The sequence below is a fragment of the Parasteatoda tepidariorum genome, chromosome 7 (assembly GCF_043381705.1).
Source record: "Parasteatoda tepidariorum isolate YZ-2023 chromosome 7, CAS_Ptep_4.0, whole genome shotgun sequence".
In the NCBI taxonomy this organism is placed as follows: domain Eukaryota; kingdom Metazoa; phylum Arthropoda; class Arachnida; order Araneae; family Theridiidae; genus Parasteatoda; species Parasteatoda tepidariorum.
The window spans coordinates 11,338,550-11,364,893 of NC_092210.1; the positions used below are offsets into that span (position 1 = coordinate 11,338,550).

The window sequence follows — 26,344 nt, forward strand, 5'->3', positions numbered from 1 at the left end:
GTAATTGCAGTATCCTTAAAATCTTATCTACGGTTGCGTTGCCTCTTCATTTATTTTTCAGGTTACATTTCATTTATATTTGCTGCATTACAGTTATGTTTGCATTATATCTCGTTTGTATATACTATAGTATGCTTATATTTAATGTCATAAATATGAAATTATGTATAATTGATTATAGTCATTAATGAAAGGCATCAATACTAACTAAACTGTGACCTTGTTCTTTAAAATAAAAATCCATAACTAAAAAACATTTTCATAGATCTGAAATAAATAAAAATATATTTCTTCTAATCCATTATTGTTACAAATATATATCAGTTATTACTTATCAATCAGCTTTTTCTGGTTCAAAAAATCATATTTAAGTCCTTATACATAATATAAAAATATTACTAATTGTGTATTTTTGCGAAAAAATATAATTTCGGAAAAATCCTGTTCGATATAAAGAACAAATATATATATATATATATATACACACACACATACATATCGATAATTTAAAGTGAAATAATGTATTTGTCTTTGTGGGTGGTAAGAGTTGATAAGAGATGGAATGAGATTTCTCAGGTTTAAAAATTATTAAAAAATAGTTATTTAAAATGATACTTAAAACTAATGAGATAATGTAATAAAGACATAATAAAACTATATATTAAAAAAATAACTTATTATTTTTATAAGGAAAAAACTGAAATATTCATTAATTAAATCATTTTAGCCTGTTTGCAAAGAATTACTTTGACACCTTGCTTCCCCAGTAATGAGTCAAGGAAATCCAATAAAGAATTACGACTAGACACAGGATTTGCAAGCTCCTGAACAAATTTGCAGCAGACTCCTTCCTCAAAACATAAAAGTTGTTTCATATTTTGTAAGCTTTTTTCTTTGAAACACTAATTTTCTTAAATATAAAGTATTAATTACAAATTTTTACTGTTTATTTTAATTAAAATCTAAATTTTTGTTGGTTTAAATTTAATTATATGCCTTGTTATTAAAATTAGAACACACTATGGCACAATCGCGGCTACACGGTGACATTGTCTCTTGGTTCTTGCCGAAAGAATTGTCTTTTCAAAAATAAAAAATTTTGGTTATATTTTTTAAAAAAAATTTCGAAAATTTTTCTCTCTAAAATTATATTTAAAAGATGCCTTTTTAGAGCATCAGAGGAGAAAAAAATTTCAAAATTTTTTGATCCTTATTTGAGAAGAATGAAAAATAAAAAATATTGAAGCAAAATATTTCTTTTCTGTAGAAATGTTTCAAAGATTTNTATATATATATATATATTCATTTCGTTTTCTTGTCTTAAAGGATATGAATGATCCAAAATAATTTTTATTCGGTTTATAACAGCTAATTAATTAGAACAGGTTTATATTTTATGCATAAAAAATAGGTAACTAAGTAAAATAAATCTAAGTAAATCAGTTGATGAAAAAATAACATTGAAAAAATAACACATTTTTTGATTAACTATTTATTGATTTGCTCATGCAATGATTATCTGGGCTATTAAGTATTTAATGATTTTTCGACATTTTGTTTCATTAATTCATCGGTTCGATCATGCATTGCTAGTGCATTGATTATCTGATTTATTAATTCAGTTAATACTCTTTTAAAATTATTTCTAGCTTTTTGGAATTATTTCTATTTTATGTTATTTTCTAGCTAATGTTTCAAAATCAAGAATAGAAAATAAAAATAAAATTACTATGCCAACTTGTTAAAATAATAACTGAAACTGGAAATGAAATGAGTATATATAATCAATTAAAATATCTTAATTTATGAAGCAGCACTTAATTGAAATAATTAAAATAATTTACAAAGTAACACTTTATTAAAAGAATGTAAGCATTTAGCGAGAATAGTTTATTTATTATTTCGCATTCAAGAAAAAGGACGAAGCGTGGCTACTAATCAGCAGTTTGCCTTTGTGATGCATTTCTTCGTTACTGGAAGGATAAAATGTATCAAAATTCACATCCTTCACATACATTATCTCATTCAATAAAGTCAATTAATCTCTCGAACAATTGCTTCCCTACAATGGCTTTAAAAAAAAATTCTTCAGTTTCCTTAGGTTTGGAATCAATCTTTCATATGAAAAGGCTACTGTTTTGCAAAGGCTGACAAAAATCCAAAAAGTTTTCAAATCTATTCTTTAGTTATTGTATGATTTTTATTTATTTTAGAGAACACGTTAGAGTTGTTATTTAACAAATATGAAATGATATTAAGGACAATTTTAAATTTGAAATAGAATGGAATGACAATGATGTGTTTTGTAACTTCATTTTCTATCCAATAAATTTGATATTAGAATATTTGGCATTTTAAAAGATGATGATGATACAGGTTGCAATAATATTGTTAAGATCAATCGTTCATATGAAACCTATCTTTTATATCAAACTGAACCTTATATATAAAAATCGATCTTTTATTTGAAAATCTTTCATGAGAAAATCAATCTTTGATATGAATTGATGTAATAATATAATTAATGTTGTTGTTTTTGTCGTCAGCCATTAAGGTAGAAAGGGTGTGATTGCTCTTGTTTTCCAGTAGCGTCATTTATGGGCAAGGATTTGACCTCTGCCACACCCATGCGTCACACCCGTTTATAGAGCGAACCCATTCATACGTCCATTCATTCTCCCACCGATCGTAATTTAAACCAGAATCAGAGAAAGATCAATCTCCGATTCAGTACCCCCAGAGGTATTGATTTGTTAAGGGGACATGGAGGACTTTGTGACCCGGGATATTTAATGTGCACCAGTCACCATTTACTATGCGGGGAGTCTTCGGCCGGCTGGATTCCATAATTCTGAATAATATTTAAGTGAACGTGTTTGCAAACGATAGCTCAGAGTAGAAGTCAAACAATGTCACTTTCTACAATAGTACGAAATGTGACGTAGACTTGATGATAAGGAATTATTCCACAAAAGGTGAAAAATGCAGGTAAATACTATTACTTTACAACGTTTGTGATCTTGCTGTCCTCAATGCTTGAATTATTTTTAAGAAATCCTTTCCCTTCCTAATTACTCATTGCGAATTCATTCCTGAGTTTGTTAAAAAATCACAGATAAGTACAGATAATACTCATAACCAAAAAAATCTTTTACTTTGAAAAAAATCCCGATATCTTATGACGGTCAAATTGACCTCAAATGGTGGTTTTAGACAAGTCGAAAAACTGGTTATTCCAGTGTTAAATATCGAACAGGAATTCTTTTTAGAATTGTTCATGTTTTATGAAATGCATGCATTTCTGTATTTCTATGGGATAGTTTTCTCTCATTGCCACTTTTTATAGTGGAGAAGAGGAACTGCAGTTCCACATCTAACTTACTGTTAATGGACAGATCTATTTGTACAATGTACAGTATGCGCCAAAAAAAAAAGAAATGAAGAAAAGAAAAAAACACCCTTTGATCTAATGATCGGATCTTCACGTTCTACGACTCCATCTTAATGGTTCGAGAGGCTCATTTCAAATATGCTAATTAGTTCGTACTTTCTCCGGATAAACATAATTTTTTTCTTCGGATTCAGTTTTCTGGATCCCAAAATATATGGGGCAGCCAAATCTAAGTAATGTAGTCCCCATAGTTTGGTCAGGAGAGCGGTTTAAAGTTTGGACCCATAATGTTAATTTTACTTTCTTCGTATTTCGCCATATCTCAAGAAATGTTTAAGCGAATCGAAAACTTTTTGCACACAATTATAATATTCATTCATCCATGCAGAAAATAAATTTTGGTAAATATTAAAAAAAAAACAATTTTATTATTTTATTTAATAAAAGTCGAAAAAATTTTGAATTGTAAGGTATGCATTTTATTACATGTAATATGATGTAAAAAATTTTATACCTTACAATTCAAAAGTGCTTTGACAATTATAAAATAAAATATTGAAAAAAATTTTAAATACTTACCAAAATTTATTTTTTGTATGAAATTATCTTTGGAAAAATGAATTTCATAATTGTGTGCAAAAAGTTTTCGTGTCATGGAGCAATACGCAAAAAGTAAACTTAACATTTAAGGGGTCAAAACTTTGGACTGCCCACCTGACAAAACTATTCGGACCATATTTCCCAGATTGCGGCTACCCCTTCTAATTTTGGGGTCTGAAATCCAAATTTGTCAAAAAAAGGCATGTTTATTCGTAGAAAGTGAGTTTTTGTGTTTGATTTTGTATTTTAAAATACCGTGTAAACTAATTGATTAGCATACTTGAGGTCAAGGGCTCGAATCATTAAAATTGAATCCTAGAACGTAAAGATTCGATTATTAGATCCAAAGTAATACTGAGTGGTCTTTTTTTGGTGCACTGTACATATGACAAAGTAAATTAACCTAGGACTTTGTGATGCCACAATTGGCATTACATATTTATTTCCTGTACTTTAAAATATCTTTGATTACTTAAGCTTATTTTATTAATCGAATTATATTTAAAATAAATCATAGACTTAATCTTTCAAAGCGAACATAAAATATTTTATTCTTCTCTTATAGATCTGTGTAAAGGATACTTTTTATTTCAATACTAATGCAGACTCATTAATTCACTGTCACGCCTAATCGAAAACAAAAATCAATTTGTAACTTTGTAATTCTAAATTTCTAAGTATCCCATGCTTTGTAATTCTAAATTCCATGCTTCTCATTTGTCCGTTAGGAACAATTGTATTCACTTTGAATTTCAAATTTGTTGAGACTGGGAGTGACCTTTCGGGCCTCCCCAGTCTCAATTTTTTAACCGTCAAAAAATGATTTTTTTCATGCGGTATCATCTATTGATGTGAGAGAAAGTATCTGATTTGATCCCTTCAGGGGATTTCTTTTTTTATATAGTGAATATAGCCATTATCCATCATACCAATTCTGCTAAATAAATCAAATTTTCACTAAACGATTTAAATTAGTTTTATGGAGATAATCATTTTACTACTTCCATAATCAAGATATTTTAATAAGGCTAAGATAATCCATGATGAATTTGTATATTTCCACTATCACCTCCAATGGCTATCACCTCCATCACAGACTTCTTCAAAAACTAAAAGAAAAATTTTAATTTATTTTATTCTAACGATATGGTTAAGTGTTTTAAAGCATGATAAATTACGTATGAATATTATGCCTATAACTTAATTTAATCTTTCAAGAAATCAGTCATTTGATAAGCAATAAACTTACCTTGAATCAAGAAATGAATCAATATCGAAAACATTCTTGTATATGGAAAGAATAACTTTCTGCAAAAGCTGTAAAACTGAAATATTTTTTTCGAATCATTTAGATTTTATTTATTTCAGAAAAAATTAAGGCATTTTTTAATAACAAAAAATAAAAATGTTTTTAAAAATCAGAATTTTTATGAATGAAATTTCTTTGTCACAGTATAGATTTCGTAATCCAAACTTTTGCTCAGTAATTGATTTATTTTATAAAAAAAAAGGAAATTTATTTACAGCGTAAATAAAATAATAGTAAAAAGAAGTTTGAAAATTTGAGTAATTAAGAGCGACATTTTCTCCTATCGTATTAATTCCGTATAGCCTAATCTTTCATTAAATAATTTTATTCTTATAATATAATTAGTTATTTGTTTTAAAACATGTTAAAATAGAATATAAATCGTAATGCAATAACTAAATCTGCGTGTAAAAAATTGTTTCTTAAAAATTGAAACAAATTGCTCACATTTTTCATGACGTGTAAGTTAATGAAATCAGATTTGCTTTTTACTGACGAATGCTCTCAACTTTTAAGTAAGTTTAATTAAATTTGCATTTCTTAATTTTCTGTAACGTATAATTAGATTCCTACTGTAAGAATGAGTACTTGGTTCGCTATGACGTGTTAATTTGGAAAAAAGAAAGATTAAATGTATAATTTGACACTAATTTACGATAGAACTTTTGAATTCTTCTTTTTTCGAGAAGAATTAATTTAAAAAACTGTAGTATAGGATATTTTCAGCTCGGTGAAATAGATGGGGATTAAAACTACGTTTTACTTTTGATGAAATAATATAATGCTGAAAATTTGTAAGAAATAAGCTGATTTTATTTACCTTTTGAAATTGTGACTTGATAATTATTACTTTAAAGGGTTTGAAAATTAAATAGAGATATATTTTACATGAGTTTTTTTACCATTATGCATTAATATTCACTTTTAAACAGTTATTTAACGTAGATAAATTAAACATCAAATGGAATTTAAATATTTACAAAAAATACAATGATAAAAGTAACACAACATCAATCTTTTCGTATTATACTTTAATTAAAAATAATTAAAAATTAAGTTAGAATGAAATCAGTAATGGTAGTAACTACATTCCAAAATTTAACACATAGCATTAATTCAACTCACATCAACTTCAATCTTTACTTGATTACAATACTCATCCGTTTTAGTTAAAAGTTAAAACTGATTTAAATACTGATTATTGATTATTTACTTTTTTCTTCCCGATCTAAAAATCAGTTTTTAGCTATTGAAACACATAATTAACTACAAATTTTGCTTCATTCTCATATCCCACTAATTGTCTGCATGTTTTAATTCTTTTAAAACAAATGTTTTTCTTAAAATAATGCTTTTATTAAACTGTAAAATATACTTATTCTGGTAGACCTCTCAAACTACAGTTTACATCGAACTACGTAAAAATCTGACCAGTTTGGGCAACGTTATCAACTTTGCTTTATTCAAAAATTAAGCTCGAATTATCACTTGGTAATAATTGGCTCAAACTACAAATCAAAAACTACAAATGACTAACGCAACAAATGTATATTTTTTAGAATCCTTATCAAAAAGTATACTCAGTTATGTTTGAGACATCGTAAATTTATATTTAAGCAAAGCAAAAACAAAAATTCAATAGACATCTGTCATGTTTCGATTGAGAAAAGCGAAATAAAATTTTTTACTCAATGAATTTTGATGGTGTCGCTAGTAATCTACCCACTAATTTGCATACATATTTTTTTTGACATGAATTCGAAAATAATATATTAAGAGCCGTCACTATGGGACACCTTTATGCTCGTTCATTTATTCTAGAATATAATGTCCAATAATAATTAAAATGTCATTATGCATTTTGTTTTAATTTATATTTTGTAATTAACCAACCCATTTTCAATTTTGCCGCCTTAAACTTCGATATCTTGTAATTTTGAGATCAACTCAAATGACAAAAGAAATTTTGAATCAGGAATTGGTACAAAATAAGTTTTGTTAGAGTGCTTCGAAAAAAATAATCCACATTTACGTTATTAGGAGAAGAAAACCAAAAAAAAAAAAAAAAAAAAAAAAAAAAAAAAACGTTGCCCATCCGTAGAAGGAATTTTACCCATGATTCATCAACAATCTGGGATATTTACTGAGATATTTGTGGCTTCATATCTACAAGCCACAATCAGAATTCGAATTACAAGCCATCACTGGAATTTGAACCAGGGTCTTCTTAGTCATAGGCGAGAACTCTACCCCCTGAGCCATCGCCAATCATGCAATTTCACAGATCATTTCAAGTTTTTAGGCATACTTTGTTGTCATCTTACTGCCTGTTAATACATAGAAATGATTAAAGAGAATTTCGCGAAGTACATTGACATTTTTCAAAAACAACATTACAAGAAAAACATTTGCTTAAAAACATAAAATTATTATGACTTAAACACGACCAAATTTTGGTTAGTTCAAAAATATATTTCTTTGGAACTAAATATAATTTTCGCTAACAATTAAGGTCCATATTATATGTCTACAAAATAACTTTATAAACTAGAGAAATATCGTTTTTACCCAAGCAATGCCTTCCAATTTGTGTTAAGAAAATGCTTTTATGAGGATGATTATAAGAAAGTAATCATGTTCATAGATGCCTTGGGATTAATAATATAGTTTTACTTAAAGTTGAAAGAATTTGAAATGCCAATTATAGTGCACTGGGATATTGCATGGCATAATATGCATCACGTGACAGGTAGTCATTGATTTAATTACTCTCAAAGGAAGTAATTACAACTTTTAAAATCTTCTTTAAGGTGAAATATTGCAATTATGCATTAGTTAGCTTATCATTATTGTTTTTGATATCATTACTTTTAACTTTAGTGAAGGGATGTTTATTTATTGGTAAGATTTAAGAATCAGATATTTATAATGATTGAACAAAAACATATCCTGCATCTATGTTGATGATGCTAAAAAGTTAAAAATAATAGACTTGCTTTTAATGGACTGAAAGATTTAGAGTTTATTAAAGATTCACATTTCTTCTTTAAAACTGAAAATTTTAGCTTTTAAATAAGGAACCTTCAACCCTATTATTACAATTTTGAAAATATAATATCTATTTTAAAAATTACCCGCTAGGTGGCCGAATGGTTAGTGTACCTGTCTGCAAAGCCAATGATTGCTGGTTCGAATCCCGTTCACGTCCTGAATGTTTCTCTTTGTATTGTTTTCTTTTGTGTGATGTGTAAATTTGGCCCACCCTATGAATAGGCACCTGGCGTGGGTAAGGCGTGGGTTATGCTGCTCGCCCCCTTGACTTAGGTTCACATTTTCCCACTGGGTAACGTTCAAGAGCAAAAGAACAAGAGTTCAGAGTTTGCCGTTAAAAAAATTAAAAAAAAGGAAAAATAAATTAGCTTTTGGAAAGCCAAAAGAGGCATAATGAGATGTTCAGCACACCCGAAACATTTCGTTCGTATTTAAAACTACTGAATTAAATCAACGTAATAAAAATTGCAACGAATCTAATCGAATTATTAAAAGGGTTGGCGCCAATGAACAAATATACTTCAAAAATAAAATAAAAAATACAGCCTTTCATTCATCTTCGAATACTGTCTGCAACTAGTTTCATATGATTTCTGATAAAGGGTAACAGTTTTAGTCAAAAACATTGATTGCTTGTTTTATCCATATAACAGAATTTTTCGCGACTAACACAAAAATGTAAAAATTATAAAGGAAAAAAGTAACTCGAATGGAATAAAAAATTAGAAATACTAATGAAGCAGTTTCTTTTAGATCAAGAATTTTTTTTACCATGTTTGACAAAAAGGATAATTTTCTAAACGAATTTTTAAAACCACTGGTGTTAACCAATAAAGAGCCCACTCTATTTTTTCATTCATATTGAATTAAATCGGTGTCTGACCATCATGTGATTTTTGAGAAGAAAAAAAAAGTGGTTTATTCAAAAGTTCCTGGTAATAGTATTGTCTAAACTCCCTCAACTTCAATTGTGTATTGTTCAATTTTTGATTTATCGTTAAAACAATTTGATGAAAAAAAACTTGAATGCAGTAAAAGTTCAGTAATACTACACAGTAAATAATTCTGTATTAAATTGCGGTCAAAACTACCGGAACTCAGAGTGCCGATGCTTTTGTACCGTAAAATTCCTTTTTTAACCGAACATATTACGGAATTAAAAATGTACCGTAATTTTTATAGTAACATTTAGTTAATTAGTATGATTGAGTCATTTTTAAGATAATATTTAGTCAATTATAGTGATTTAATGCTTTTACGATAGATAATACTGTGAAAATTACGGTATAATACTTCAACGGTATAATGAATCTTACTGATGATGCCTCCATAGTACCGGTATTTTATACCGTAGTTTGATCCTGAATTTCTTATAGTGTAATGACAAAATTTATTTCAAGGGAATATTTTTCATCTTGCATTATATTAATTACAATTGCGTGCAAATGCATGGAACAATATATTCAATCCTTGTTTGTTGAGATGTCTAAATAGAAGAGACGGTTCATTTATAAATGTTGTCGGGAGTCATCTATTTTACTAATCGGATTTCGATTCGTCCTCGTCTGCGCCAAGTCTTTCTAATAAAGATATCTTACTTATCTGAGTTCCCTGACGAGGCGATATATCATGCAGATAAGCTATTAGACGAGACACTATCTTGGGAAGAATCTCTTTTCTGACAAATGAAATGTTTAACACGGAATGGATTCTTGTTGTATTACAAGTTGCTACTCATCTTTCCTAAAGAATAGGAAAGGACTTTGATAAATAGTATTTTAGTTGCACAATATGTCAATATATCCCCATATGCTTGTTAATATAATTGGTATGAATATATATCAGAGAGAGAAAGAATGTATGTTATAGATTATAGAATAATTAAAATGAGAATTTAAAAAAAGAAAAGTTTTAAAAGAAAATTAAGAATTTAATACTTACTAAGTTTTGTTAACTGCACATAAGCTGCAAGTACCCAAAGTGTCAGAGAAGAAAATAAAAAAAAGAAAAAGAATTAAAAAGAAGTAATAGAAAAACAAACTATAAAAATTTTAAAAAAAAAAAAATAAATAAAAAAAAAAAATTATGGACTTATTAAAAAATATGAAAATAACTAAAAAAAATAAAATAATTAAAATAAAATAAAGAACAGTTTTATAAGCAATCTAANTATTATTATAATTATTATTATTCAGCATTATTCAGTATCATCTGACATAATGCTCTTGTTCCCGGCATTTCAAAATTGTATTTAAAATTTACCATCATCAAGCAGTTTTCTCTCGAACTTATAAAATTATATATAGTCCGTAAAAAACCTATAAACCGCCGTAAAAAACACTATTTCTTCACTATCCATCATACAAATATGCAGTATAGATGCAGATTTAACAGACACTAAATGTACTCAATACTTTAGACCTATATAGAGTATATTTGATACCTATTAAAATTATTAATTGCATTTCGACTTTTATAAAAAATTCCATTTTTTGAAACACCTTTTAAATAAAAAAGTGCAAATCTGGCCTTCCATAAATTGTTTACTATTGTACTCGCTTAGTTTCACGATGAATGTTTCACTTTTAGTGCCAACGGTGTACTCGCAATCCGGTATATAGACAGGCATGCACACACAAATTCTTTATTTCGTCATATATATATATATATATATATATATATTCATATATATATATATATATATATATATAATAACAGGGCTATATCCTTGTTATCATTGTTGTATTCAGCTTTAATTAATGAAGTCGTAGGCCATAATACGTTCTAAAAAGGTTTATTTAAAGGTAGGCTGGTGGTTATAACAGTTAACATCCCCACTCCACAAGGAGAGGTGTGGACAAAACTCCGGATGATTCCCGCCGATCTTTTACGGAACAAGTTATTCAGGAAGAGGCAAGTGAAAACCATCACTCCCGCATTTAAATACACGCAGACATGGATGTGAAAAGGCTCAGTCACTGAATAGTTTGTAACTCTACGCATCATCGATAATCTTTTAATGCTTCTTAATATGGAAGTGAAAGGGGGACAATATTCTAAAAATAACTCCTCCTTTTAAATATAAATCTAATTATATTTCAATGGTATGTTTTCAGCCTTGAAGTCCCAACATAGAATATATCTACGCTTATTCTTTGCCAAAGACATTTTATGAAAACGAAAGAGTTTCCCAGTTCAAATCACTCTATCAAGTCACTCTATCACTCAGTTCAAATCACCAGCCGAACACTCTATCCCCAGAGACATCACGGTTCAATCACGTCAGATTTTGAATTTATTGACAAAAACCAACATTTCATTAAATAAAGTTCACATTTTTTTTATCACCGAAATTCTTATTCATTATTTACTATGCAAGGCTAAACAAAAGTTTTTTTCGTCTGTGAAAGTAGTAAATCCCAGCTCCAGACATTATTTTATTACAATTCCGACAAAACTTTTACATCTATAAAATATACAAGTATTCTTTCTCTTTCTAAATCAATTTCTGATGATTCTGTCACTTGACGGACAACACTAATATAATTTACAGTTGGTGAAAAAAAACACAAGAAGAAAATCCTCTATCCTCTTCTAGAAAGCCTGACTACAAATCTGTATTCATTTAAACTAAAAGTATGATTTTACAAAATTTCCACCTATTGATTCAGATGTTTACAGATACCTAGACAAAAGATTTCCATAATTGAGTTATGCGAAGTGAAATTGTGTTTTTAGGACTGCAGGTAAGGAAAGTAACTGCTAAAACTCATTTCCCAGACATGCTTAGCGGTAGTGAAAGAAACGTTCACGAAAATTCAAAACATTAGTTGGCGATTTCCTTTAAAATTGTAAATCTGATAACTATGTCAAAGTCATTGAATACTCTTGGATTCCCTTTTTGATTTCTTCCTTAAAAACCTAGGTTCAGTCAGTGATGAACATTGCAAACATTTTCATCAGGACATATTTTTAAAGTCGTGGTATCAGGGTTGATGGAGTGTAGCAGAGTTGACTAATTACAGCTGGATACTTAAGTGATTCACACTTCACACTTGAGTCTGAGATCTAAAAATTCAAAACAAACATACTTTAGATTAAGGAAGTGTTTTCAGTGTGTTTTGATATATTTGTGTGCACTATATTTAGCAATAGATCTTTCTATACATGTCATGTCAATTGATCTCGCTATTTTCCAAGCTAAAGCCATGTTCATATTTAATCCATGTAACAGTAAATGGATAGAGATAAATTGTTTGCATATTTTGAATCGGCATGTTAAAATTGTCTTAGAAAATGCACTGGATTACAAGATAAACACCATTTTTTTAAATCTGTTTATCAGCATAATTAATGTACCTTACCACCTTTAATAAACCGATTTTGACTAAAATATCATTTTTCTGTTTTGGTATATAATAAAACTATAGACCTTTTTATTTCAAGAGCCGTTTGAGTTTTGTTTCTCCGTCGAATAGAACAAAAGTTATGATGATTTAAAACAAACATCTATATTAGTTATTGATGTTTGTTAAATAATATTGATGTTTGTTAAGTGATAACTGTGACTTTTTTGACATTTTTCTCAAAACTAATTTTTTCGGTTATTTTCCTTAATTTTAATTTAAATGTTATATCTGAAAATAATTTAGTTCAAATTGCTAGTATGAATGTTTTCTATACTTAGTTCTAGGGAATGAATTACGGACTAGTGAATTAAACTAATATTTTATATTTTATGACTAAAACAAAAATTGCACTTTAGTACAATTTTTGACCTTTTTTCCGAATATGTTTCGATATTTTCTGAAAAATATGTAAATAATTAATACTATGTCTGATGCTTAACTTTTCCTTAAGTTAAATTTTTATGAGAATATTATAAAGCAAGAATGATGAAAAAATTATAAATTTCGAGAAAGTTTTTGGTATATTTTTAATTATTGCTTTAATAAGTGATTTTGGTATATTTTTAATTATTACTTTTCAACTTATTTATATTTCTCTTATTTTTCTAAATTATTTTGTTGTATTTTTTTGTATTTATATTTTTTTTGACACATAAATCAAAATAAAAAATTTCATAAATTTTTCTTTGAATTTATTCGTCTACCATACTAATTTGATGAATGAATGATTGTTGAAACATAAAGTTAAAGATCAAGTAATCGAAGCAATAATTAATTAAATAAATATTTAATGAAGCAAAATAATGTACAGTTTTTGAATAATAAATTATATCTTAATGAATGGGAGAACAAATGATAATTGAACAAATAATTAAAATAGAAACAACTATTTTAATATATGCATGCTGTTATAACCAACATCTTTAAAGCTACCTTCATTAGAGGATGTTACTTTGTAGAAATCCCTTTAGGTTTGGTAAATTCCCCTCTTAAATCTAGAAATTCCCTTTTCAATCGAAGCGTTTCGAGTTCAATTTCATTGCTCTCTATAAATGTAATCTGTTTTGTAATGCTTAAATGTAGTTGCATCTTGATAGTAGTAGTAAAATTGCTATATCCTTTATTATCCTTTATTCATTATTTATCTTTGATAAATGTTTATAAGTGGCAGCTGTACCATAATTACTTATTAAATAAAGGTATGAATGATTTTACTGCATGGGATAAGTAAATAAGGAAAGAAAAAACTGCTAAATTAAAAAAGCTTAAAATTGACTAAAATATTACCGATTTCTTAAAAGAAAATACCAACTCGATTTTTTTTTCTTTATAAGCTCATATATCACTTTTTTTCAAAATTTATATTCACTTTTGTTACAACTGTACTTTTAAAAATGTACATCTAGATATTTTTCGAATAAGTTATTTCTTATCTAACTATTAATATATTCTTTACTATCTCCAAGACTTTGAGACAACTAAAGAAACAGCTTACTTTCCAGACATAAATGAATCCTTCAATTGCACGTGATTAAATGCAGTAAAATGCTTGAATGTAGATTATTATATAGTTATTCAACACATTACTTTTAAATAATAAACAAATAATTAATAAATTATTACTGAATAATGAATGAAGAATTATTAAATAATGAACGATATTATGAATTAATTAGAATTGATATGAGATATTAATGAGTGACATAATAAAAATGAGTGAATTATCATTAAATAATACATATTTTTTTAATAATGAATGAATGATTTATTTTTATGTAATGAATGAATGAAAATTAAAAAATGAATTGAAGGTTACTAAATATGCATTATTTTTATTGTTATTCAACTTTGAAAATTGAGCGATAAATTAATAAATAATTATTTGCAATCTCTAAGACTAAGAGACATCTTATAGCTGCTTTTAATAATTTATTGATTAACGAACAAAGCAAAAATTTAATAAATGAATGTAAGTTATTAGGAGTAAGCAAATTATTAGGAAAGAAAGGTTGTTATTAGTTTCTTAGGAATGAATAAATTATTATTGAATGGCAAATAAATAATAATTTAGTGAAATATCAATTGATATTTTTAAAAGAATTAATGGATGCCCATTTGATTGTTTAATGAGGAAAAATGAAATTTTACTTAAACTATAAATTAATAAATAATCATTGAATGATGAATGCATAATTTCCAAACAATGGAGCAATGAAAAGAAAACATTATTGAATGATTAAGAAATAAATGAAACTTATAACAGAGAAACAAAAACAGTTATTCTAGTAAAGTTTACAAAGACTTGAATTAAGAGAGGAAAACTTACAGACTAACTAATAAAGCTTTAATTTGTTGAAAACTGATAACAATTTTTCTCTTTTTAAACACCTTTTCCAATCTGCAATTAATGTCTGCATAAGTCTGTGTACTTATTTTTATTTCTAAGTTATAATTAATGTATGTCAAAATTCAAGTTGCCTCTTCTTTTTTTGTAAAAAAAAAACTTTACATCAAGCAATTTCGTCTTATCATTTATCCTTGTCTAACTAATGAGAAATTCTTTTCGATCTCTAAGTCTGTGAGACGTCTTAAAGAACAGCTCTCAAAAGATAAATGGCTCTCTTCTTCGGAAAGTGAATCGGCAAAGCTTGATTTTCATCGATAGTGATCTTCAGTAAATGGTGTTTTTAGATTAGATTAGCTTTGTTTGGAGTAAATTAGTTTTGAGAAACAAAATAAACATTTTAAGTTCCACTTTTACTTTCGTCTTCTCCTTAATTAAAAAAGCAATAAATTTGTTGGGAATTTTCCTGTCCTTCTAAATAATTCTAATCATTAGTAATTTCAACCATATCCGTAATTTATGAATGTTTACTATGTTTTTTCTAACAATGACATTAAAAATGAGGTGAGATATTGTAATAAGTGTTTCTTTTTCATTATAAAAGCATGAAATAAAATATTAGATTGTGAAATTCAAATTTTTTTTTTTTTGCATTATTTTAAAATATATTTGTCCGTAGAAAAACTTGTATTATCTGGTAAACATACAAGTACTGTAAGTTTATCAGACATTTCTGTTTCATTCCCTAGGTTCTATCTAATTTCATGAGGACATTTGTGTTAAAAATATATATAATTCTGATAATAATACCGAATTATAAAGTATTTAAACCATTCATTTTTATTCCATACTCTAAGAAATCATGATAAAATTACCAAATTCTAAATTTTTTCTACACTTGCCAATAAACATCATGGAAACAAAACCATATTCTTATATTAACTTTACCAAAAGGTTACCAAAACGCTTCGGTAAAAGTATCCCATTTTTAGTGTTCTCTTAAAGCCAGAAATATGGAAAATGTTACCATATTCTGGTAGTTTTGACTATAGTTTTCTTCTCAGAGTATAATACTTCTTTTACAACACAAATAAAACTTGAATCTTTCAATTGCTAAAATGACAGATTTGTAACTTTGATCTGATGCCCACGATATCTTCAAAAATATGCTATTCTAAAAGTATTCAATTTTATAAGTGCAGTTGTACTTTTTCAGTTCAAAAAGCTTTTTTTCATTTTTAGTTTTTAAAACCAAACATTTCAGAAGTTGAAACTTTTCTGCAATGTTTTTGAAATACATTTCAGAATAGTAAATGAATGGTTTTAATAGTAGTTTAATTTCATTTATTTTGCAGTATATATTTTCCTTTATTTCAAAAATATATTTTCATATATTTTTGAAATCGAATGTTTTTGGTTCGTGCATTGTAAGTTTTTTAACAATAAAAATTTGAAAAACTTAGCATTTTTTTGATTTTTTGTAATCATTTTTTGTATGAAGTTATAAATGAATTGAAATAAAACAGTGTGTTTAACATATCATAGTAAAGAGAGTTGCTCAAAATTATCCTTTTGTTAAACTTAGATTAGCATCAGATCGGATTAAGATAGTTTTATTGATTGTAAATTTTAGCCTTTAGCAGCACGCATTAATTAACTTCATAAAAAGAGCAGAATGAAAATAAATAATTACATTTTATAAATTCGTGTGAAAATGAAATGAATTAAAATAAAATATTGCTCTAAATGCATTATAGAATATCGAGTGATACTAAATTATTTTTTCAATAAACTTGAATTAACTACATGACGCAACTAAACACATGACGTAATTGAAGCAGCTATATTGCTTGTAAATTTAAGCCGTTCACAGCACACATTAATTCCATGAAACGGAAAGATAAAAACAAAAATTCAACCAAAATTTTTTATCTATTTCTTAAAACCCTTTTTATCAAATTTTTACCGTATTAAGATATTGATCTTTATTATTTAGGAAATTTATCCCAAATATAAGACGCTATGTCTAATCCAAGATCTTTTCGCTTAAATTTAAGATATTTCAAAAAATGGAACTGTTCGATTTGAGCAGCTAACAGCTTGTATGTTGGCTGTTAGAGAAAAATAGTTGAAAATATTTTATGTTCTGCAACATTTGAAGTGTCCCGCAGTGGACTGATCATTAAAACACGGTTCCCAGTAGATCACCGAAGTCAAGCATCACTGGCTACGGTCAGTGTGCGGGTGGGTGACCACTTGGATCAGCCTGCTTAGGGACCGAGGGTGTGCGGTATTGGTCCTCGTTAAACTGTTCTACCGTAAAGTGCTCGACTTCGAGTGCAGGTCGTCGGGCTACCGAAGCGGGGGAGCCATCCCCTCTGCAGAGGACCAAAATTGTGATGGCATGTCTTCGGATCATCCTTAGGGATGTTTTCCAGACCGTCGCCAATATCCCATTGTGCAGCTCTAGTGCAACGTAAATGAACAACAATATCAAGATTTAAAGTTTTAAGTAAATATGTTTTCATATTTTTTTCGATGCTCGACGATAAAATATTCATAGAAAAGCCTTAAATGAATTAATGTTCTATTTATTTCAAAACCATTTTATTATGAGATCAACTTCATCAATTTCCAAATCATCAATTTCTACTGTAACACAAATCAACATCATAATAGGGATAAAATACTTCTACATATATTAAGGTTCAATAAGGTATAACAGCGCTAAGGTCCAAAATGTTTAACAGCGTATTTCAAATCATCATAAACATTTTAACGTACTTAAGAGTATAATTGCAAGTTCAACGTGAGTTTTCTTCGCAAAATTATGATAGTATGAAGTTTTAGGATTTAATATTTTGTGAGTAGTTCCAAAACTACCGAAGAGTCAGTGCAAACAGACAAAATACTAAAAAATAGGTTTTCTACTATACAAAAAAGAACTTATTTCGTGCTAATTAAATAAAATATTAAAATAATAGATCTTTTCATCCGTTTTACACTTACATTAAATATAATAGCCTCAAAGTTTCAAATATGGTTTTGTATTACTCTTTATGTTTGGGCATTAGAATTATAATTTCAGATGGTTTTACAGTGTTTTTCTTTACTTAAGATGTAAAATATTTCATGTAAATATTAATGTAAATGTAATCTTTAACTCTCACAGAAATATACACTTTAAATTGCTTATTCATAAAACTAATTAGATCAACATAAGGGATTTAAAATTATTTTTTTTACGTATATCAACCATTTTGGTTAAATAATTAACGCTTGAAATTACGTCTCAAATATTCCGTTATGATTTTATTCTTTATACATTTACATTCCTGATTTTAGTAGTGCAGTAATATTCTTAAACGAACATTTATAAATCAAACTTTAAAAAAAGTATAAATTTTAATACCGGGCAAAATTATTTGATGTAGAATTTAAATTATAACTGCCACAATTATGAAATTAAAAAATATATACTTAACAAAGAATCATTAAGGTAATAAAAGATAACAAGGATTTTCAACTTATTCACTATCTATGATGGACATTTGTTTTAAAATAAAAGATTTCATCAAATAAAATCTTTTAACTTTCATTTTGTCTTACCACTATAAAAGTATTTCTTTCAAATTAAGTAGAAAAGTAAGCATTTTTTTTCAAAGAATAAATAATATATCAAAACAAAATCCTCTTAAAAAACCTCTTCTCTGTACATTTAAGTAGGTTTTAAACCAAAAGTCTTTTGTTACAATCATTGCGAATAAAATCTTATGTAAAGATGCTTCAGCCGAATAAATTCAATTTAACGTCTAAGTAAACATTGCTTTGTTCTTTAAGGAGCCGAAACCGTTTCGGAATTTGTAATCAGTTTGTTTTACAAACAAATGCCTTTGAAAGAAATTTATTTACATAATTCCCGTACTAAAGTCTACAATAAACTACACGTACAAGAATAATTTTTTGAATTCAAATTATTTTCAAACATGAATATGTTATTGACTGAAATGAATAATGACTGATTTGAGTTCCACTCAATTTATTTAATAAAATTCTAAAGCATTTTTTAATGAATGTAGAGAATACGTTGCCATCATTTTAAAATGAAACTTTACTCATGAAATAGTAAACATTTATTAATATTAAATAGATAATTATGTCAGTGAATCGCTGTTATATTTTGATTATTATTAGAATAATAATCACAAATTTTAAATCAAATTTTTACTTTTTTGAGATTAATACTATCTGAAGTTCTTATGCCATCATAGAGATTTTTTTCTACAGTATCATAATAAATAGTTGCTTGAAAGGCATATAAATCACATGTATTTCTCTATATAAATTTATAACACTTGAAAGATGTGTACTTAAGCAGGTTCTATAGTTGCTTTTTAAAAAGTTTTTGCAGAGAACACTACTGCCTTAAATTTGCTCGTTACCCAAAGCAGACTTGCTGGTATTGACAAGTGGCATTAATAACAACATGTTGGTCGCTTTGTTCATTAGTCTGATAATATGGATTCAATTTGAAATTGGATGTTTGAATTATAGTGGCTTGCGGATACTGTTAAATATTGTTAATGCAATATATTAAAGCTTTAAAGCACATTTAAACAGATTAGTACATAATTACTCTTTACTGACTCTTTAATAGAGCGTAAGGTGCGAAGTAATTTATTCTTAAACTTAATTATACGAATCTATAATTCTATTCTTGTCTGGAAAAAATCTCTACCCCATCACGTTTTTTAATGGTAGATACGCTAGATGAAGACTGCAGTACGTAGTCTACCAACTACTTTTATAAGAAATATCTCAATTTTACAGCAAGAGATCACTATCAATTTTATTACAAGAAATCACTACCACTTTTAAAGAAAGAATTAGTATTAGTTTATAGAGCTAAAAGCAATAAATAATTTTTTTTTAAATAACGGCAGGCACGGAACTTACGTTCTTCGCCTTAGAAGATGCCGGAATTGTTGCTCATTTATCGTTACCCAGTGGTCACCTGTGAACCAAAGTCACGGAGGCGAGCAACATTACCCACGCCACACTGCCACAAATACCCGTTCATAGTGTGGGCCACAGTCATACATTCACACATCAGAAGACAACAGAGAGAGAGAGAGAAACATCCAAGCCCAGAGCGGGATTCGAACCAGCAACCATTGGTTTCGCAGTCAGGCACGCTAACCACTCGGCCGCCTGGCCGGCTATAAATATATCAACTATCAATGTGTCCACGTTTGAAAGAAAAGAAGAAAAAAAAGTCTTTAACGAAACAACACTGTTTTGAACAACATATCACTTTCTTCAGCTATAAGTCACTTTCTTTTCAAAATATTATGTGTCTCTTGTATTTACTTACCCTTTTAATTTTTAATTATTCTACTCTTTATGCAAGTTAAGTTTTACTTTGAGTAAGAGGTGACGAAATGCTTTTAAATATATCACAAGAGGCTTATTTTTTTACACTGCACTTGTATTGCAAAATGGTATGCGTCTCCTATATTTATTTAATCTTTTAATTTTTAACTATTCTACTCTTCTTGCAAGTTACGTTTTACTTTAAAAGTTTTACTTTGAGTAAGAGGAGAAGAAACACTTTTAATTATACCATAATAGACCTATTTTCTACACTGTACTTGAACATTTAATTTTTACTAGTTTAGAATAAATAATGTACATGTACTGAATGCTTAGTCTGTAAAATTAATCCAACTTTTATGAGTGTAGACGTATCTTGATTTCATTTTTGGTGTTAAATTATAATAAGATTTTTCAAAGGCTCTATAAAGTAATATTACTTTATAGAGCCTTTAAAAAAACGTATTTACCTTATTTACTGTTTCCAATTTTAAAACTAAAACTTTCCCATTCCTCATTAAAATACAAATAATCGGTTTCAAATGAGCATCGTGAAAATGCAATTGTGAATGTAGCTAATGACCATAATCTATACAAATTCATAGTTATTACTTACCAAAGATAACTGCTTTATAACATGAGTAATTGAGTTCCAAACACATTTTTTTTCTTCATTTTAGCTTACAATATCTATACTTTGTGATATTTTGGCTTGGAAAATGAATTATCCTATTTCGAAATAAAAGTCTTACTTTTTTTAGTAGAATAATTTATATTTCGGAAAAACCATTAGAAATCCATTAACGTAAAAGTAACATCGCTTTTCGAATAGTTGACTTCCTTGCTATTGTTGCACATATTATTGAACGGGGTTACGCTTTTGTATGTGAAATGCAGATACTGAAATAGAGTACATCACATTAACAAGAATTTAAAAATTATATTTAGGTAGTTTATACCTAAGTTATTTTAATTATTTAAATGTATCGAGTTTATTCCTCTGATTATGATTATTAAAAGTTACCTACTTATAAACATAGGGAGGATTTATAAATAAATTTTAAGCAATATATATATCAACGCTTTCCAGTAAAAGCCCGAAACGAGGGATTTTCTTTATTATAACTTTTGCGATTATGCATTAGTTCAGCTTTTTCACATGGGATCTCATTAAAGAAATGGCATAAAGAATTCTTTTTGTTTCTTTAATTTCTTGTAAAATATGTAATATTATGAAAAACAACTCATCGACAGTTCCATCGACCTAATCTTAAATCATACCTTATTTTTATGAGTTTCGCAATTTACATTTTCAATTAAAAAATAAAGTGTGTTTTAACCCTTCACATTTTACATTTTATGGTACTCTTTCGTCAAGGGGAGTTTTTGACGATGGTAACATTTTTTCGCCAAATTAAACTGTAAACATAATAATAAATTGATATAATCACTATTAATTATTTTTAATAATTTAATTACTCAAGGGTTGTAAGTGCCATTCCGCGGTTTACCCTAAATTGACTAAGATTAATTGCAACTTTACGGAATCCTTTACACTATAATTTTCAAAGGTTAATTATCACTGGTTAGTATACATTCCACACATGTTTTTTTAACCTTAAACTAACTGTCACCTAGTTTTCTTAAGGTTGAGTGTGAAGGTTTGGTACATATTTGTCTAGTATACCATACTCTGAAGCATTTTAAGGTTAATTGTCACTTCACTGTATACCCTTCAGTAATGTATTTTAGGTTAAGTAACCTTGCCCGGTATTGGTTTATTTGGTTTATCTAATATACCCAACACTGATTCTTTTAAGGTTAAACGTCACTTTCCTCGATTTTCACTATACTTAAAATTGAAATGGAAAATTGACTTTCGGTCCTGAATTCACCTTGGTTGAATATATATATATATATATATATATATATATATATACCTACAAAACTTTATGTTTAACTTCAATACTGAGAAATGGAAAAGTAACTCAATTAAGACTGTTTACTTAAAATTTTATGTTAATTTCAGATATATTGATTAAGGCATTTTCTAAATAAAATTAGTTTCATACCAGGTACTTCTAAGTACTTCAAATTATTAGACAATAAATTAGTCAAATATCGAAATTATTAGCCAAATTTCAAAATTCTTAGTCAATGGCNCTCCGCAGAGGATCAAAATTGTGATGGCATGTCTTCGGATCATCCTCCGGGATGTTTCCCAGACCGTCGCCAATAGCCCATTGTGCAGCTCTAGTGCGACGTAAATTAACAACAACAACAACAAATATATATATATATATATATATATATTTGAAGTACCAAATGGTGGGAGAAATAATGTTTCACACTTTTTTATCTGACTCGGTTGTTGTATGGACTTGGAACTAATAAAATAAGGTGAGGAGCATTTAGACATCTCACAAATCAGCTAGAACTTGCCACACTTTACTGGAATCGGAGATAAACTTAGAAAATTGAATTATACCTCGAAAACACTGAAACACTGCACACACACGAATCGATATACACACACTATTTATTTCCTCAAAGCTCAAAACACAACAATTAAATTGGGATGTACAAAGCGCCACCTGTGGGCTGTAAAATTAAACATACCGCTCCCTTGAAACACGGAGGGGTTTCGAAATTAATGAATTTAGTAACCTAATTTAGCAACATAATAATTAACTTCAATTGACAATAAAGTACACTTCTAAATTAATGAAATTAAGTAACTGGATTTACAGATGAATAGATGACTTCTACAATGATAGAAGAAAAATTAGGCATAATTACAAATGTACAAGTGTTTATAGGAAGTAGGCACAGTTTTGTAATTGGTCTCACAAGGTCACCAGTGTGAGCTTTTAACTAAACCACACGAACTTTATCGTCCTTTCCAGGGAATTTTTCCGTGACCTTCCGTAACTTCACTGTAGTGGGGGTTTGTCGTGTTTGATTAAAGCATGATCTCAGATGTCAAGGTATTTTTGAGAGATGCGCCACTTCGACCTTGATTGTAGCAATATCAAGTACTCTGAAGACCATCTATTCCAGAAATGTTGGGTCATTCTTGTAAGCAATCGCCAACGGTCGCAGTGGCGGATGTCGCCTGGAACCGTAGGTTGTGGAATAGCTGATGCCTTTCCTATCAGGAAATGTCCTGGCGTCAGAACAGACGGATCATCTGGACTGCTAGATAATGCACATAGTGGTTTGGAGTTAAAACATGCCTTGATTTGGTTTGACAGCGTGGCCAGTTCCTCGAAGGTGAGATTAGCATCTCCAACAACTCTTTTCAAATGAAATTTCAACGATTTCACTGTAGCCTCCCAAATGCCTCCGAAGGAGATGGAGGATTTAAGTGAAAGGCGATGTTGTCTGTTACCAGGAATTGATGAAGGCCGTCTTCCTTCATAAACTGCCGGAACTCCTTTCTGAGCTCTTTGATAGCTCTGTAGAAATCGGCTCCTTGATAGCAGAAGGTATCTAAAGGTCTACATCTGCGTGCCACAAATCTTTTTAAGCAAATCAATAAATGCTTTTGAGGTTAAGTCGATGACGACTTAAACGATGAATTGCCTTCATTGCGAGGCAGACGAAGGTGCATATGTAGCACTTAATATTGCGGCTGCCTCTTTACTTGGAGCTCCGTATCAAGAATTAGCCGGTGAAATCAAGACCAATTAGTTGGAATATAGAAGAGGGACAAACTATGGACTCTGGAAGATCTCCCATGATTCGTTCGGCGAGCCTTGGACGATTTCTGAAGCATGGGATACATCTTTTCGCCACTCTTCTAACTGCATCTTTGGCTGAAAGAATCCAAAATGTTTCTCTGAGAGCTGCTTGGAGAAGTTTCGGATCGGCATGGAGAGTTTCAAGTGATAATCAGTGATAAGTAAGTTCACAACATGGTCGATTTTAGGAAGCAGGATGAGATGCTTTTTTGATTCTGGAAGCATCGTATTTTTCATGCTACCACCGACGCGAATTATTCCGGAATCACCGTAGAATGGAGTCAAGGGAATAAGCTTGTTATTCTAAGGAAGCTGCTTACCTATTGAAAGATAGGAGAAAATGATCGTGTTGGATGAATTTTACAATTCTCTTCTCGGCTTAATGCAATTCTACCGCTGTTAAGAAAGGCTTATTTCTTTTATCTGCTGCAACAGAACAGTTCTTCAGAAATCTTAAACAATAGGCAACTATTCTTTTCAGCTTGTTCCAAAACGAAAATTTTTGAACTCTGCCTTGAAAGTAGCATCAACCACATTCAGCATAATCAGCTTGGATGTCCTTTTGGCTTCGACAGACATGTTTTATTGTAATTGTGAATTATCCTCAAACCTTCCATTAGGAAAAGTAGAACTATTTAACCAATCAGGTCCGTTGAACCACAAGTCGCACTTTTCTAGTTTAGTTGGGGTTATCCCTCTCGTTCCACAATCAGCAGGATTCTTCAAACCACTCACGAAGTTCCAGTGCACGTTAGGAGTCAGCTCTTGAATTCGTGTTACTCGATTATCTGCGAACGGTTGCCATCTTCTTGGTTCGGACTTCAACCATGCCAGCGTGATCTTGGAATCAGACCATGCAAAGGTCTCAGAGATTGAAACAGTTAGCGTTGGCAAGGTAGCTTGTAACAAATTGACCAGAAGTAGGGCAGAACAGAGTTCCAGTCGAGGTAGAGACTGTGGTTTCACTGGAGTGACACTTGTGTTGGAAGTTAGCAGTCTAGATGTCACGGCTTGGTTTGCATCCTTGGAACGAATGTATACAGCTGCACAGTAGGCGTTCTCTGAAGAATCACAGAATACGTGTACTTGTACGTTTGTAGCCGGTGGAATAAGGATATAGCGTGGAATCTTGATATTTGTAAGTAGAGGAAGCTGTTTTTGAAAAAATCTCCATTGCCTTGCCAGAGAATCTGGTAGCTCCTCATCTCAGCCTAGATGATGACTACACAGCTCTTGGAGAAAGATTTTCGAAGTGATAACTGTAGGTGCCAACCAGCGTAAGGGGTCAAAGATTTTGTCGAACTTCGGAAAGTACCTTGTGTTTAGTCCATACGTCACTCTCATTGACCCTGATGGTAAAGGTGAACTTGTCAACATCTGAAAGCCAAGCGATTCCCTGAATCTTGACACACATTAGCGTAGAGAAAATCCTACTCTCTCCATCATTTCCTGCAGCTCGGACACCAGTTGAATGGCTCCCTCCTTTGTTACACTCCCGCTCAGCAAATCATCAAAGTAAAAACGACAAAGGGTAGCTCTTGAAGCGTCTGGATATTTTTCTTGTTCATTTATGGTAAGCTGTTGTAAGGTTCTCGTGGAGAGGAATGGTGCTGAGGACGTACCGTACGTAACGGTAATTAGATGATATTCTTTTATTTGTTCGGTAGGAGAATTCCTCCAAAGAATTCTTTGCCAGTCTACGTCTTCCTCATGAACTTTAATCTGGCGGAACATCTTTTCAACATCAGCGCAAATGGCTACACTGAAAAGTCGAAACTGGATGAGAATAGGGAAAAGTTCTGGTTGCACTCTTGGACCAACCAGGAGCAGATCGTTGAGAGAGAGTCCGGATGAAGTTTTACTGGAAGCATCAAAAACTACACGAAGCTTTGTTGTGCAGCTAGTGTCTCTGACAACTCCATGGTGAGGAAGGTATAAACTTTCGATTTTATTAATGTCAGAGTCCGGAACCAGTTCCATGTGATTTAAATCACGGTATTCCTTCATAAATTTTCGATAGAGGTTGTATTTCTCAGGATTAGAAATGAGATGACGTTCCACGCTGATTAGCCTACGAATTGCATTTTGTTTTGAATTACCTAACCGCGTGGGAGAAGTGTGAAA

General features: G+C 29.6%; 1 protein-coding gene and 1 long non-coding RNA gene across 2 annotated transcripts in view; one reads left to right on the forward strand and one right to left on the reverse strand.

Annotated features, from left to right (window-relative positions):
* The window catches only part of LOC139425982 (uncharacterized), a 68,134-nt gene that overhangs the window by 37,539 nt on the left and 4,251 nt on the right, over positions 1-26,344 (forward strand). The window lies entirely within an intron of this gene.
* On the reverse strand, positions 25,634-26,344 carry LOC107446579 (uncharacterized; the record flags this gene model as incomplete). The annotated part of the gene is given in 1 exon segment (XM_016061261.4): positions 25,634-26,344. A coding segment is annotated over 1 exon segment (711 nt), but the record flags the coding sequence as incomplete, so codon positions are not given.